This window comes from Anabrus simplex, chromosome 8 (assembly GCF_040414725.1).
Source record: "Anabrus simplex isolate iqAnaSimp1 chromosome 8, ASM4041472v1, whole genome shotgun sequence".
NCBI lineage: Eukaryota > Metazoa > Arthropoda > Insecta > Orthoptera > Tettigoniidae > Anabrus > Anabrus simplex.
In genome coordinates this window covers 27872576-27890266 of record NC_090272.1, presented here as the reverse complement: position 1 = coordinate 27890266, position 17691 = coordinate 27872576, and the positions used below count along the sequence as shown (strand labels likewise).

At 38.3% G+C, this 17691-nt stretch overlaps 1 protein-coding gene across 1 annotated transcript in view; it reads left to right on the top strand.

Moving 5' to 3' along the window:
• Positions 1–17691, top strand: part of LOC136879281 (maternal embryonic leucine zipper kinase) — a 544919-nt gene that overhangs the window by 102340 nt on the left and 424888 nt on the right. The window contains exon 8 of the mRNA XM_068228854.1: positions 10248–10412. Within this exon, the coding sequence (XP_068084955.1) occupies positions 10248–10412 (165 nt within the window). The remainder of the gene's footprint in view (positions 1–10247; positions 10413–17691) is intronic.

The following is a 17691-nucleotide window of genomic DNA, read 5'->3' as shown; positions in this document are numbered from 1 at the left end:
AATGCGAAAACAGGTTTGTACCATTAAGGGTGGTAAGGAATCGTAAAGACCCACCTTATTATAATAGAGAAATAAAGAGACTAAGAAGGAGGTGCAGACTGGAAAGAAATAGAGTTAGAAATGGCTGTGGAAGTAAGGAGAAATTGAAGGAACTTACTAGAAAATTGAATCTAGCAAAGAAGGCAGCTAAGGATAATATGATGGCAAGCATAATTGGCAGTCATACGAATTTTAGTGAAAAATGGAAGGGTATGTATAGGTATTTTAAGGCAGAAACAGGTTCCAAGAAGGACATTTCAGGAATAATTAATGAACAAGGGGAGTGTGTATGTGAGGATCTTCAAAAGGCAGAAGTATTCAGTCAGCAGTATGTAAAGATTGTTGGTTACAAGGATAATGTCAAGATAGAGGAGGAGACTAAGGCCAAAGAAGTAATAAAATTTACATATGATAACAATGACATTTACAATAAGATACAAAAGTTAAAAACTAGAAAAGCGACTGGAATTGATCAGATTTCTGGGGATATACTAAAGACAATGGGTTGGGATATAGTACCATATCTGAAGTACTTATTTGATTATTGTTTGGTTGGAGGAGCTATACCAGATGAATGGAGAGTTGCTATAGTTGCCCCTGTGTATAAAGGAAAGGGTGATAGACATAAAGCTGAAAATTACAGGCCAGTAAGTTTGACATGCATTGTATGTAAGCTTTGGGAAAGCATTCTTTCTGATTATATTAGACATGTTTGTGAAATTAATAACTGGTTCGATAGAAGGCAATTCGGTTTTAGGAAAGGTTATTCCACTGAAGCTCAACTTGTAGGATTCCAGCAAGATATAGCAGATATCTTGGATTCAGGAGGTCAAATGGACTGTATCGCGATTGACCTGTCTAAAGCATTTGATAGGGTGGATCATGGGAGACTACTGGCAAAAATGAGTGCAGTTGGACTAGACAAAAGAGTGACTGAATGGGTTGCTATATTTCTAGAAAATAGATCTCAGAGAATTAGAGTAGGTGAAGCTTTATCTGACCCTGTAATAATTAAGAGGGGAATTCCTCAAGGCAGTATTATCAGACCTTTATGTTTTCTTATATATATAAATGATATGAGTAAAGGAGTGGAATCGGAGGTAAGGCTTTTTGCGGATGATGTTATTCTCTATAGAGTGATAAATAAGTTACAAGATTGTGAGCAACTGCAACGTGACCTCGAAAATGTTGTGAGATGGACAGCAGGCAATGGTATGTTGATAAACGTGGTTAAAAGTCAGGTTGTGAGTTTTACAAGTAGGAAAAGTCCTCTCAGTTTTAATTACTGCGTTGATGGGATGAAAGTTCCTTTTGGGGATCATTGTCAGTATCTAGGTGTTAATATAAGGAAAGATCTTCATTGGGGTAATCACATAAATGGGATTGTAAATAAAGGGTACAGATCTCTGCACATGGTTATGAGGGTGTTTAGGGGTTGTAGTAAGGATGTAAAGGAGAGGGCATATAAGTCTCTGGTAAGACCCCAACTAGAGTACAGTTCCAGTGTATGGGACCCTCACCAGGATTACCTGATTCAAGAACTGGAAAAAATCCAAAGAAAAGCAGCTCGATTTGTTCTGGGCGATTTCCGACAAAAGAGTAGCGTTACAAAAATGTTGCAATGTTTGGGTTGGGAAGAATTGAGAGAAAGAAGAAGAGCTGCTCGACTAAGTGGTATGTTCCGGGCTGTCAGCGGAGAGATGGCGTGGAATGACATTAGTAGACGAATAAGTTTGAATGGCGTTTATAAAAGTAGGAAAGATCACAATATGAAGATAAAGTTGGAATTCAAGAGGACAAACTGGGGCAAATATTCATTTATAGGAAGGGGAGTTAGGGATTGGAATAACTTACCAAGAGAGATGTTCAATAAATTTCCAATTTCTTTGAAATCATTTAGGAAAAGGCTAGGAAAACAACAAATAGGGAATCTGCCACCTGGGCGACTGCCCTAAATGCAGATCAGTATTGATTGATTGATTGATTGATTCTACTATTCTGTATAACAATGTTCCCGCTTGTGCGTCACGAATTCTGTGCCGCAAGGGTTACTTTATGTGTCGTTAAAGCTATCGACACGACGCTGACGTAGTTCAGCACCTTCAAATACCATTTCACTTAGCCGAGATTGAACATTGAACCCACGAACTTATTGTAAGCTCAGAAACCCAGTGCTGTACCGTCTGAAATGGGTGAGAGAGGAAATAACTTATTCATTATTCGACCAGTTAGTTTACTGAAGAACATAATTTTATAGAATATTATTAATCACAAAATATTTAAAACAATAGACTGTAGGCCTAAATTAGCTTCAGCAAGCCTTGTGTCCCTATGTCACATTTTTATACACAATACTATCAAATAAATTAACATTTAAAACAATAGACTGTAGGCCTAAATTAGGTTCAATAAGCCTTGTGTCCCTATGTCACATTTTTATACACAATACAATCAAATAAATTAACATTTAAAACAATAGACTGTAGGCCTAAATTAGCTTCAGCAAGCCTTGTGTCCCTATGTCACTTTCCTTGATACACACAACCATCAAATGTCACATTTTTATACACAATACTATGAAATAAATTAACATTTGAAACAATAGACTGTAGGCCTAAATTAGGTTCAGTAAGCCTTGTGTCCCTATGTCACATTTTTTATACACAATACTATTAAATAAATTAACATTTAAAACAATAGACTGTAGGCCTAAATTAGCTTCAGCAAGCCTTGTGTCCCTATGTCACTTTTTTGACACACACAACCATCAAATAAATTAACATTTAAAACAATAGACTGTAGGCCTAAATTAGCTTCAGCAAGCCTTGTGACCCTATGTCACTTTTTTGACACACACAACCATCAAATAAATTAACATTTAAAACAATAGACTGTAGGCCTAAATTAGCTTCAGCAAGCCTTGTGTCCCTATGTCACTTTTTTGACACACACAACCATCAAATAAATTAACATTTAAAACAATAGACTGTAGGCCTAAATTAGCTTCAGCAAGCCTTGTGTCCCTATGTCACATTTTTTATACACAATACTATTAAATAAATTAACATTTAAAACAATAGACTGTAGGCCTAAATTAGCTTCAGCAAGCCTTGTGTCCCTATGTCACTTTTTTGGCACACACAACCATCAAATAAATTAACATTTAAAACAATAGACTGTAGACCTAAATTAGCTTCAGCAAGCCTTGTGACCCTATGTCACTTTTTTGACACACACAACCATCAAATAAATTAACATTTAAAACAATAGACTGTAGGCCTTAGCTTCAGCAAGCCTTGTGTCCCTATGTCACTTTTTTGACACACACAACCATCAAATAAATTAACATTTAAAACAATAGACTGTAGGCCTAAATTAGCTTCAGCAAGCCTTGTGTCCCTATGTCACATTTTTATACACAATACTATGAAATAAATTAACATTTGAAACAATAGACTGTAGGCCTAAATTAGGTTCAGTAAGCCTTGTGTCCCTATGTCACATTTTTTATACACAATACTATTAAATAAATTAACATTTAAAACAATAGACTGTAGGCCTAAATTAGCTTCAGCAAGCCTTGTGTCCCTATGTCACATTTTTATACACAATACTATGAAATAAATTAACATTTGAAACAATAGACTGTAGGCCTAAATTAGGTTCAGCAAGCCTTGTGTCCCTATGTCACTTTTCTTGATGATACACAAAATAACGAAGTAAAATATCATTAAAAACAATATTTCCTAAGGTGAACACTTACTTAAAATTACACGAACGAATTAACAGAAACCCTACGAAGAAGTATTTGAAGAGCATCTTCGATGGGTTACTCACTGTCTGTTAGGGGATGAGCAAGTTCGGATTCGGACGAGGAAAACTGGTCATCGCTTGATTCATTAGAGTCACTATCCAGAGATATGATGAATTCTTCGAGCGCGTCTTTCATCAGTCCATCGTTCTTCCAGTACTCTTCCTCACTGTTACGAACGTGGGAACAATATCCTTCCCAGTCTGCTTTGGTAATAGAAGAAATTGCAGTTCTCGTTACGGCTTCAAGCTTTGTCATGGAAATGTCCCCGGTAACATTGCTTTCCCGTACAATCCTCTTTGCCTTTGACCAAGCCAGTTCAATGGCATTAAACTCGCACATGTAAGGCGGCAAACGAATTACGTCATGCCCATGCGACCTTAACATCTCATCAATCCGGAAGATTTTCTCGGGACCTTTATTAATTTCAATCAAATGAGGATTTTCTCATATCCTCACCATATGGCACATAGTTCCTTTCTAGCCAGCTTTTCATTTCCTTCTTAACAGCATACTTCGTGGGGGGTTTGTTCTGTTGCACACAATGATACGAAGCATTATCTAACACTATAACACTGTTCTTAGGGAGGTTAGGCAACAGCTTCTCACGAATCCACTTCTCAAAATTCTCTGCGTTCATCTGGCCATGATAATCTCCTGACGATTTCCCGGCCTTAAAAATAACCAATGCTCCTTCCAGGAACTCATCTTCACATCCCGTGTGTACAATAATTAAGCGATTCGATGAGCTTCTGTTGGTCATAACACCAGGTTGATTGTCACTTTGCCAACACTTATTAAATGTTAAATTATTATCTACCCATGTTTCATCTATATAAACAATAGAACGATTATCACTTCTATAATGCCGCATAGCTCTTAAATACCTACAGCGCCAACTGACAATGTTTGGGCGCTCCACCAAAATTTTTCTGAAATTCTGACACTTCTTCCACTTAAATCTCATGTCTCTTAAAATTCGCCTCAAGGAATGAACGCCCCACGGAAATTCGATTTTCTCCTTGATGGCACTCAAAAGCTTGGGGCAAGTAGGCACTTTCTTCTGGACTACATGAAAGTCTTGAATTACTTCTCTTATTACATCTCTATTAACCCATCACATTGCACTTTTCTTTCTTCGGGCTGTGGGCGATGCTTCCCTGGTGTTGATAGTGACGTATCGCCAGCTGCTGTACTTTCCTTGCGAATTCTACTCACTGTGCTGACTGAAATGCCCGTGTAATTAGATATACGCAAATTAGTTTGCCTCAGTAAGTGTTTCAGTTGCCCTTCTCGTGCCTCTTCATCACATTCTTGGATAACATGTCTGATAACCTCCCTAGCTTCGCTGTGGATAGTCTTTCCTTTCTTCCGGCAGGGTTCCATAATAGTAATACAAAGTAGCACTATAATAACATAAATGTTTTATAACACAGTTATGTAAGCCTCAGTATATAAATCGCTGTTCAACACTTACGACACATAGACAAGATGAACGCTACCGAACTGTTCGACTGGCCACTTGCATCATCAAAGGCAGACTGGCTGCAGGCTGGCTGACGATAGTTTTAGGAAGAGCCATAGCCGAGACGACAGAGAGAGAAAGCTGCTGCCCCGTGTCCCACCTCACGCCCCGCTAGTCTTCTCTTCAGCTCGCATCAATAACTGGGGTTGAGTTTCAATTTTAAGAGATCTCTTACTCTATTCAGGTAATGTGACGTACAGGATTTTAATCTTTTCAATTGACTCATTGATGGGTAACTGTCCTCTAAGCAAGGAATACAACGTCTTATTTCATTCACAGCATCTGCAATAAAGGAGGTCAACCTACTCCCCTCTTCCTCAGAGAGATTGGGGATGATAACAGGAACCTGCATAGAATCCTTGGGCAGAGCAATATCTCCCTGGTTAGTGCCAGTGGATTGCAGTTTACGAATGGACAACTCATAACAGAGTTCAGTTTTTCTTAACAGATAAGGCTCTGGAATCAAGCGTGTGATCATAGCCATTTTTACATGTAACAGAAAACAAAAAAAAGTATGAGACAAGTTATCTTCGCCTTAAATAACAATTTAACACTACCTTATGACCTTAGTTCACAATTCATCGGCAAAGAGATTTGATAATATGAAAGATTTAAGGCAAGAGCAGTGGCATGTAAACAGTAGCACAAGGCAAGAAAATAATACAACCACGCCTACTGCTAACACAAATTACTGTCACAAAAACATTACTATACTTACCACTGACAATTATTACATATGAAAGCGGCACAACCCATCCCAGTACTAGATAAATCAAAAGGCCGGGATCTACTATTAAATCAAGGTTTCAGCACTCTTACCTATGTCTCATGAAATGAGCAAGATCAGTTATAATAAAATAAATTTAATAAATCTATTCATAAATAACAGGCAACATATATAAAGTTAAATGATGAAATTTATACATACATACATTATCATTATAGACTGTCATGCCTTTCAGCGTTCAGTCTGCAAGCCTCTGTGAATTTACTAAACGTCGCCACAATCCTCGATTTGCAACTAGTGTTGTAGCCTCATTTAGTTCTATACCTCTTATCTTTAAATCGTTAGAAACCGAGTCTAACCATCGTCGCCTTGGTCTCCCTCTTCTTCTCTTACCTCCATAGCAGAGTCCATTATTCTCCTAGGTAACCTATCCTCCTCCATTCGCCTCGTATGACCCCACCACCGAAGCCGGTTTATGCGTACAGCTCCATCCATCGAGTTCATTCCTAAATTAGCCTTTATCTTCTCATTCTGAGTACCCTCCTGCCATTGTTCCCACCTGTTTGTACCAGCAATCATTCTTGCTACTTTCATGTCTGTTACTTCTAACTTATGAATAAGATATCCTGAGTCCACCCAGCTTTCGCTCCCATAAAGCAAAGTTGGTCTGAAAACAGACCGATGTAAAGATAGTTTCGTCTGGGAGCTGACTTCCTTCTTACAGAATACTGCTGATCGCAACTGTGAGCTCACTGCATTAGCTTTACTACACCTTGATTCAATCTCACTTACTATATTACCATCCTGGGAGAACACACAACTTAAATACTTGAAATTATCGACCTGTTCTAGCTTTGTATCACCAATCTGACATTCAGTTCTGTTGAATTTATTACCTACTACTGACATCAATTTAGTCTTCGAGAGGCTAATTTTCATACCATACTCATTGCACCTCTTTTCAAGTTCTAAGATATTAGACTGCAGGCTTTTGGCACAGTCTGCCATTAAGACCAAGTCGTCAGCATAGGCCAAACTGCTTACTACATTTCCACCTAACTGAATCCCTCCCTGCCATTTATACCTTTCAGCAGATGATCCATGTAAACTACGAACAGCAAAGGTGAAGGATTACAGCCTTGTCTAACCCCTGTAAGTACCCTGAACCATGAACTCATTCTACCATCAATTCTCACTGAAGTCCAATTGTCAACATAAATGCCTTTGATTGATTTGAATAATCTACCTTTAATTCCATAGTCCCCCAGTATAGTGAAAATCTTTTCCCCCGGTACCCTGTAATATGCTTTCTCTAGATCTACGAAACATAAACACAACTGCCTATTCCTCTCATAGCATTTTTCATTTACCTGGCGCATACTGAAAATCTGATCCTGACAGCCTCTCTGTGGTCTGAAACCACACTGGTTTTCATCCAACTTTCTCTCAACGACTGATCGCACCCTCCCTTCCAAGATGCCAGTGAATACTTTGTCTGGTATACTAATCAATGAGATACCTCGATAGTTGTTGCAATCCTTCCTGTTCCCTTGCTTATAGATAGGTGCAATTACTGCTTTTGTCCAATCTGAAGGTACCTTACCAACACTCCACGCTATCTTTACTACTCTATGAAGCCATTTCATCCCTGGCTTCCAACTATATTTCACCATTTCAAGGTGCAATTACTGCTTTTGTCCAATCTGAAGGTACCTTACCAACACTCCACGCTATCTTTACTACTCTATGAAGCCATTTCATCCCTGGCTTCCAACTATATTTCACCATTTCAGGTCTAATTTCATCTATTCCTGCTGCCTTATGACAATGGAGTTTATTTACCATCCTTTCCACTTCCTCAAGCGTAATTTCACCAACATCATTTTCCTCCTCCCTATGAGCTTGGCTGTTCGCAACACCACCAGGATGATTTCCTTTTACATTGAGAAGATGTTCAAAATATTCCCTCTACCTTTCCAGTGATTCCCTGGGATCTATTATGAGTTCACCTGAATTACTCAAAACATTGTTTACTTCCTTTCTCCCTCGTTTCCTAAGATTCTTTATTACTGTCCAGAAAGGTTTCCCTGCTGCTTGACCTAGCCTTTCCGTGTTATTACCAAAATCTTCCCATGACTTCTTTTTGGATTCAACAACTATTTTTCGCTCTGTTTCTTTCATCTACGTACAAATCCCTGTCTGCCTCGGCCCTTGTTTGGAGTCATTTTTGATAAGCCTTGTTTTTACGTTTACAGGCTGCTCTCACTTCATCATTCCACCAAGATGTTCGCCTTTTCCCATCTTTACACACAGTTGTTCCTAGGCATCCCTGTACGCCACCCATTCACTTTCTATATCCTGAACCTGCTTACTGCCTACTGTTCGAAACTTCTCACTAATCATATCCATGTACTTCTGTCTATTTTCCTCGTCCTGGAGATTTTCTACCCTTATTTGTTTGCAGACAGATTTCACTTTCTCTACCCTAGGTCTAGAAATACTTAGTTCACTACATATCAGATAGTGGTCTGTATCATCGAAAAATCCGCAAAAAACTTGTATATTTTTCACAGATTTCCTGAATTCAAGGTCAGTTAAGATATATTCTATTATGGATCTGGTACCCCTAGCCTCCCATGTGTAGCGGTGAATAGCCTTATGCTTGAAGAATGTATTCGTAACAGCTAAACCCATACTGGCACAGAAGTCTAGCAAACTCTTCCCATTCCCATTAGCTTCCATATCTTCCCCACATTTACCAATCACCCTTTCGTATCCTGCAGTTCTATTCCCAACTCTCACATTGAAATCGCCCATTAGCACTATTCTATCCTTGCTGTTGACCCTGACCACGATGTCACTCAATGCTTCATAAAACTTGTCAACTTCATCTTCATCTGCACCCTCACATGGTGAATACATGGACACAATTCTTGTCCTAATTCCTCCAACTGACAAATCTACCCACATCATTCGCTCATTTACTTGCCTAACAGAAACTATGTTGCTTGCAATGGTATTCCTGATAAAGAGCCCTACCGCAGACTCTGCCCTTCCCTTTCTAACACCCGTCAAGTACACTTTATAATCTCCTACCTCTTCCTCGTTATCTCCCCTTACCCTAATATCACGTGTTCCTAGCACATCCAGATGCTGACTCAGCCAGTTCTACCTTCTTTCTTCCATAAGCCCCATTAATATTGATAGCTCCCCATCGAATTCCATTTCGTTCGCCAAGTTGTTTCCAAGGAGTCCCTCGCCTGTTAAATGGGGGTGGGACTCCATTACTCCCATAGGTCCGAGGCTTGCTTAAAATGTTCTGAGCTCAGTAAATTCATGAAGCAGGATGCTACCCTACTTGCACATAGTCCAAGTGAGGATCTCTCCTCTAACGGGTTATGGACCACCGGTGAATTGTATAGTCCTAGCCGCCTGAGCACAAGGAGGGCCATGATTCAGAATATGTCCGAGATGCCCACTCCCATTCCATAGCAACTGGTATCCCGACTCTCAGGACCGCTTACTAGGCCACTGAGCCGTTGCCCATGGTTCACGAACTAGGACATGAATACAGTAACCCACAAACATGAACCACACTGCTCATTCACTTCCACTAGGACCACTGCTGTCTAGCTCCAGAGTATGAAAACAAGAACGACAGTTCAGCACTACTGACACTGACCCAACACTTCACCTTGATGACGCTCTCTCAGCTCTCACATCTTTGCTCCAACAACTCTGCACTGACCCTGGTAAAACACCGACCACTCACAACAACTCCGACGACAGCGAGGACTGCTATCCAGCTTGAGTTCCCTTGTTTGCGGCTAGCCTCCTCCTTACATTCCTGCTGATGAAGTACTTACTGGAACCTTCACAATGCGACTAGAGAAGGAACATTCTTATTTTGCATTCTAGAAGGCCCACAGGGAAACCAGATGAAAGCTGTCTGGAAGATCTGTGGCCTAAATATTTCATCCCTTTTAGTAAATAGTGAAGGGGGCTACAACAGGTCTTATGATCACTTGAGCATTTATAGATTCAGTTTAACCATACTTAAAGAATAACTCGTCATAGTTACTGCAGTGTAATGGCGCATGTTTTTATTTGACATTGTAAAAATTAATATTTATTTTACTCAACAGAGAATCTTGGTGTGACTCCTCTGAATGGCGTTGACTGGAATAAGAACATATCAGCTGAAAAGGAGAATAAACAAGAAGGTTTTTTGGAGCCTGTACCTCCGATGCCACATCGCAAACCCCACAAGCGTTACTGGAGCCCTGGCCTGGATGAACCTCCTTCACCAGGTGAGTTTATTGTAATTTCATAAAGTGACAGTAGAGCCTTAATTTGTGCACATGTTCCTATCAAAGCAGCTCAGGTATTGCACTGTTTCATTCCTTATAATAATTTACAAATTAATCATATTTAGTTAATATTTTAAACTCTCACTATATACTTTAGATTATTTTTTCTTTTGGTTTTTAACACATTGATGACGAGCCCTGGAGATCTCCATATTACTGCATCCAGCAGTGGTTGACGGGCCCCGGAAATCTTTTTTTACATATGGGCATTGTTTGCAGCTTGTTGAGCTATCTTTTGGCTAAACTTTGAACTACTTATAAGCATGAAGTAAGTATAAATAACCACCTAATCGATACTTTATTAATGCCTCAGGCAAAATTGAATAAAATTAAAACTTACAGGACATGTTTCGACCACTTAGTGGTCCTCTTCAGCTGTATAAATAAAGAACTGAAAAGAAAAACATTGACAATAAGCACAAATAAAAGTTCTTTGGAGACTCCTTTGATAAAAATGGTGGTCGTCAGAATAGGTCATCTTGCCTTTCGTTCTTGTTTGGAAAAGATGTTTATTCTGCGCTGTCTAGAGGGTCTGTCTTTGAGCGCGACCTGGTGAAGTAACGATGTGATACAGTTTGACAGTTCATGGAAAGCTCTGGAGAGAAGGGAAGTAGAGTTTCATCGTCATCTAAAATAACGTGAGGGAGGAGGGAGATTGGGCTGTGCTTCTGCGATGTCGTGTTTGATTATATCTCTTGTTCGTCTAGTCTGTTTCATGTCTACCCATTCTAAGTATTTGCTAATATTCTCATATAAGATGTTTTTATGCTCGTTGTTTTCGTTGAGATTCTCTTCACCGTTTTCCAATTTATCAAGAACGATGTGGATGTTTTCCAGGTTGTTCATAAGATTACCTTTATTAATCATACAGATAATTTGAAGGTCCTGTTTTATATTGGTGAATTTGTGGTTGGACTCTTTCATATGGGATCCCATGGCAGAGAATCTTTTGTATCTTTCAGCATTGACGTGTTCTTGATATCTAATTGAGAAGTTCCTTCCAGATTGTCCCACGTAAGTTTTTTTACATTGAGCACAAGTCAGCTTATAAATACCCGATTCCTGGAATTCGTCATCTTTAAGTTTATTAGCTTTATTATGACTAAAGAAACTATGTTTCGTGTTGTTGTTTGTAGAGAAGGCTACCTTGGTATTGTGTTTCTTGAATAAGTTGGTGATTTCGTAAATCTTTGGGTTATTAAAGGTGAATTTTACATATCCTTTTTCTTTTTCTGAATGCTGTTTAAGTTTAATTTGTTGTTGGTATTTGCATTTAGTGATGATTTTATTGATGAATTTCAAACTGAAACCATTATGTAGAGCCTGTTGACGAATGAAAGAAAGTTCCTTTTTTCTGTCTGTTTCTGTTAGCGGAATTTCAAAGGCTCTGTTGACGAAACTATAATAAGCTGATTTCTTTTGCGAGATGGGATGTAAAGAATCACTTTTGATTGTAGTCGGGGTAAAAGTGGGTTTCCTGTATATTTTAAATTGGAAATGGTTGTCTTTACGAATTGTTTGGATATCCAGAAAATTGAGTATGCCTTTCTCTTCTTCTTCAGCTGTAAATTTTATGTTTGGGTCTAAATTATTCAAAGTATTAAGGATACTGTGACTATCATTTATTTCCTTGTTAATTATGGCATAGGTATCGTCAACATATCGAAGCCAGAGATCGAGTCCTTTAATGTGACCTACTATCTGAGTGTGTTCCAAAAAGTCGAGGTAAATGTTAGCTAAAATTCCAGAAGCCGGCGCTCCCATTGGAAGTCCATCTTGCTGATATATTTTATTATTAAAAGAGAAGAAATTGTGGTTCAAAACGAATTCCAAGATAGTAATGAAGTTTTCTATTTCAGGTATACTGATACGTTTGTGAACAACCTGCATACACCCCAGCGTCAGTGGGTAGGGTCTGACACATCCCACTCTGAAGAGTCTAGTGTCAGACCTAAGACGAAGCGCTGGTTAATAGAGCAAACGCCGGAAAATCCATCCATCTGATTTTTGATATGCTCTATTGGTGGAAAAGAATCTAATTCCCTCCATGGGAACTTAGAATTTCCATTTGGAATTGCTAGGCGGGCATTAATTCCATTGTGGAGTTTTATCTCCCGTATGCAGTTATCAGACTGTGCTTCATAAATAAGCTTCTGATAAGTTCACCTGCATACACCCCAGCGTCAGTGGGTAGGGTCTGACACATCCCACTCTGAAGAGTCTAGTGTCAGACCTAAGACGAAGCGCTGGTTAATAGAGCAAACGCCGGAAAAGCCATCCATCTGATTTTTGATATGCTCTATTGGTGGAAAAGAATCTAATTCCCTCCATGGGAACTTAGAATTTCCATCAAGGACATGTACACGAACATTCCTATTAAGAACACCATTGAGATTATAAAGACGAATTTATTATTTCACAAACGTATCAGTATACCTGAAATAGAAAACTTCATTACTATCTTGGAATTCGTTTTGAACCACGATTTCTTCTCTTTTAATAATAAAATATATCAGCAAGATGGACTTCCAATGGGAGCGCCGGCTTCTGGAATTTTAGCTAACATTTACCTCGACTTTTTGAAACACACTCAGATAGTAGGTCACATTAAAGGACTCGATCTCTGGCTTCGATATGTTGACGATACCTATGCCATAATTAACAAGGAAATAAATGATAGTCACAGTATCCTTAATACTTTGAATAATTTAGACCCAAACATAAAATTTACAGCTGAAGAAGAAGAGAAAGGCATACTCAATTTTCTGGATATCCAAACAATTCGTAAAGACAACCATTTCCAATTTAAAATATACAGGAAACCCACTTTTACCCCGACTACAATCAAAAGTGATTCTTTACATCCCATCTCGCAAAAGAAATCAGCTTATTATAGTTTCGTCAACAGAGCCTTTGAAATTCCGCTAACAGAAACAGACAGAAAAAAGGAACTTTCTTTCATTCGTCAACAGGCTCTACATAATGGTTTCAGTTTGAAATTCATCAATAAAATCATCACTAAATGCAAATACCAACAACAAATTAAACTTAAACAGCATTCAGAAAAAGAAAAAGGATATGTAAAATTCACCTTTAATAACCCAAAGATTTACGAAATCACCAACTTATTCAAGAAACACAATACCAAGGTAGCCTTCTCTACAAACAACAACATGAAACATAGTTTCTTTAGTCATAATAAAGCTAATAAACTTAAAGATGACGAATTCCAGGAATCGGGTATTTATAAGCTGACTTGTGCTCAATGTAAAAAAACTTACGTGGGACAATCTGGAAGGAACTTCTCAATTAGATATCAAGAACATGTCAATGCTGAAAGATACAAAAGATTCTCTGCCATGGGATCCCATATGAAAGAGTCCAACCACAAATTCACCAATATAAAACAGGACCTTCAAATTATCTGTATGATTAATAAAGGTAATCGTATGAACAACCTGGAAAACATCCACATCGTTCTTGATAAATTGGAAAACGGTGAAGAGAATCTCAACGAAAACAACGAGCATAAAAACATCTTATATGAGAATATTAGCAAATACTTAGAATGGGTAGACATGAAACAGACTAGACGAACAAGAGATATAATCAAACACGACATCGCAGAAGCACAGCCCAATCTCCCTCCTCCCTCACATGTTATTTTAGATGACGATGAAACTCTACTTCCCTTCTCTCCAGAGCTTTCCATGAACTGTCAAACTGTATCACATCGTTACTTCACCAGGTCGCGCTCAAAGACAGACCCTCTAGACAGCGCAGAATAAACATCTTTTCCAAACAAGAACGAAAGGCAAGATGACCTATTCTGACGACCACCATTTTTATCAAAGGAGTCTCCAAAGAACTTTTATTTGTGCTTATTGTCAATGTTTTTCTTTTCAGTTCTTTATTTATACAGCTGAAGAGGACCACTAAGTGGTCGAAACATGTCCTGTAAGTTTTAATTTTATTCAATTTTGCCTGAGGCATTAATAAAGTATCGATTAGATGGTTATTTATACTTACTTCTTGATTAAACATCGATACGGTCATGAAATGGACAACTTGTAATACTTATAAGCATGTCGTAGAGTAGTGGGATTGTAGATGTTCGTGCCAATATATTTTTCCACCAACACGCTCTTCTTAGCAATGAAAACTACATAAAGTATATACATAGGTGTTCTTACATGCCAAGAGTCAATGTACGAGAATTCTAGTTTTTATGCACCTCTGATTCCCTTGATCATTGCCCAATGCAACATGCCTTGTGTGATGACAAAATGTTTCAAGATTTATTATCCTCCTCCTTTCCCCTTATCCATCTTCTGCTAGATCTGGACATTTATGCACTTCTCCACCTTCCTCGCTTCTCCCACCATTCCTCTTCTATCATTTCGTCTCAGTCAGGGTTTCTTCTTCTTGCACTCCTCTTTATTGAATCGATCCACCTTGCTCTAGGTCTCCCTCTCACTTTCTTTGCCTCAAACTTCATTTCCATCATCTGTTTTTGGTATTCTTTCCTCCTCCATCCTCTTTGCATGTCCAAACCATCTTAGTTTATTCCTTTCAATTCTACATTCAAGATGCATACGCAGATTATTATCTGATATGCCACATGGGTAACGGGCTATGAGAATTCTCGTTTTTCCTTGATCATTGCTACAATTTGGTAGTGTAATTGAATGGCTAAATGCAGAAAAGAAACATGTCCAGCTTGACAAATTTTAGGTAAATAACTAAAAACAATATTACGTCCGTATGGTACTTAGTATTATCTTTGTGCTAATGGGAGATTAAAGGTATATTATCGGAATGATTTTACATGTATTTTTAGTCATCCATTTTAACAGACATACTCCGAATCATCACTAGAAGTTTGGGGACATGTTTTGCCTTTCTGCACTTAACAATATCACATTTTTAATTATATTTAATTATATTGGCTGGGGAGTACAAAAAGCACAGATGAAGGTTATGTGATTATTTAATTATGCATAAAATACACTTGATTTCAGATTATGTTACATTTAAGAAATGTTATAGGCCTATGCCATTACACACACTGGAGGTTAGGGAAGTGTTCTCTTGTATATCACTGTCATGATATCATGGTGTATGATGTTACCCTAGTATGTTGGCCAATCAAACGACTCTCTCCAGAAAATGTATGTGTCTGGAATGTACTGTTGACATTTCTGTAGATCTTCTCTCTTCTGCTTTAGGATGGGAAGTTTCCCAGAGTAGGCATTTTCTGTTGGCAGTTCAATTTTTCTGCAAACAGTATTCCTAGGTTTGAAAGTATGGCTTATTAAGCCACCAAGGAAATCGCTAGTCATCACATACCCTGGTTTGGTGGAACAATATTCAAAATAAAAGTACTTGGAAACTCCAAACGATCCCTTGTTCTGACTTGGAACATTATTTCCCATTTGAGTAACAAGTTTTCTTAAACAAACATGGCCACCATGCTTTCCAGTTAATAATACTGTCTTGATTAACTTCGAAAACCTTGAACTTGTTCTTCTTGACAGATGCTCTTTGTATGAGTTCACATTATTGCTTAACTGTGTATATTCTATCCGCCTTACAAACTACTTTCTTAATGAGACCGAAGTCCCTATCACAGGGCAGAAATGAGTGGCCCCTCTGGGGAAAGTACTGTTTAATTACCCTAAACCAGCCTGTTTCAGCTAAACCCATCAAGAATCTCACTAAAGTATTGTTTTTATTTCGTCCAGGACAGTTATCACTGAACAAGTTAAGTTCTGATATGCTTGGGCTTACGTCATTGTCAATGTAGTCTTTCAGGAAACTGCACAATTCATCTAGTGATTTTTTTGCTATTCCTTCATGATACACATAACATTTCATATTGTGCGTTCTCAAATTATGTATACCAAGCGTATTCACACTTAACTGCCTGTAATAGTATATGTCTTGCACAGGAATATGTGGCAGCGAAACAGTTTCCATGTAATCGAAATACAGACTAAGCACACTCCTCATGTTCACATCTTGCAGTCACTTCTTTTAATGCACAATAGAATTTCTGACTTCTGCGCTTGTGTATCAACAATTCTTCAGCAGCAACTCTTTTGGCACTATCACACAGAAACGTACTCTTGATTTTACAAGTGAGTTCCTTACAAGTACTGCAGGTATCCTTTTCAGGTCTGCCAAACCGCAGATAAAATTTCTGTTTAAAATACTTCCAGTAAAACTGGAACTGTACCTTAGAATCAGGATACAGTACCATAAACATTTCGTACACCTCCTTCAGAGATAATCTTACATCTAAATATTTTATTTCTGTTCCCGCGTAATGTGAAGACTCTGTGGGGAAATGACGATATATGATCATGAATTTGACAGCACACATTTCCATAAATAGCATTTGCACTTGAGGATTTACCACGTAAATTACTGGGTGATTTTCCCTGTTTTAGAATCAGCAAATGATGATAAACCCTCTTAGGTGTTACACCATGAGCTTGCTAAAATGCAGTTTTGCAAACTCGAACACGACTCGATCCACAAAGCACGTGATACTTCGCAGAGAGAGATCTTGGTTTTTTTATATTAGTATCTTCCCTAGAACATTTCCGTCTCACTTTTTCCATTTCTATGAGTCGTTGTAAGTGTATATCCTGCTCGTCTTTTGTGTTCATTCCATTGAATGTTTCCATGATTTGCAGCATTTCTTCATCCGTAACTTCAACCAAACAGCCGCATCGACATCTGTTGAAAGAGTTCTATAACTTAGGAGTCAGCTTTTACATACGACAACAATATTTCCAACAACAACAGGACTTGGAATAATATGAAGAAACACTTTAAGGTTATATATACCCACATCCTATTTCTTTCTTCCAGGAACATTTTTGCCTGCCCAGTTGATGTAAGGCTCACCCTTCACCCTAGCAACTCGAATTACATTTCTCTTATAAGTATCGGGATTCCTTACACCTTTCTTTCTCTTTCTGTCTGGAGAACTACACATGCCATCATCACTTGAAGTAGCCATTTTCCATAAATCAAATAAACCTTCTTTTGTTTTATCAGAAGGAGTTGTAGATATGACAGGTCTACCAATCGTACAAAACTGTTCTCTGCAGAAAGGAAACATGTACAGGACATGTTCCCTTTCTGCATCAAATGCATATTCCTCATGCTTATTTCATAGATGTCTACTTATGGAAGATATTCCCTTTTT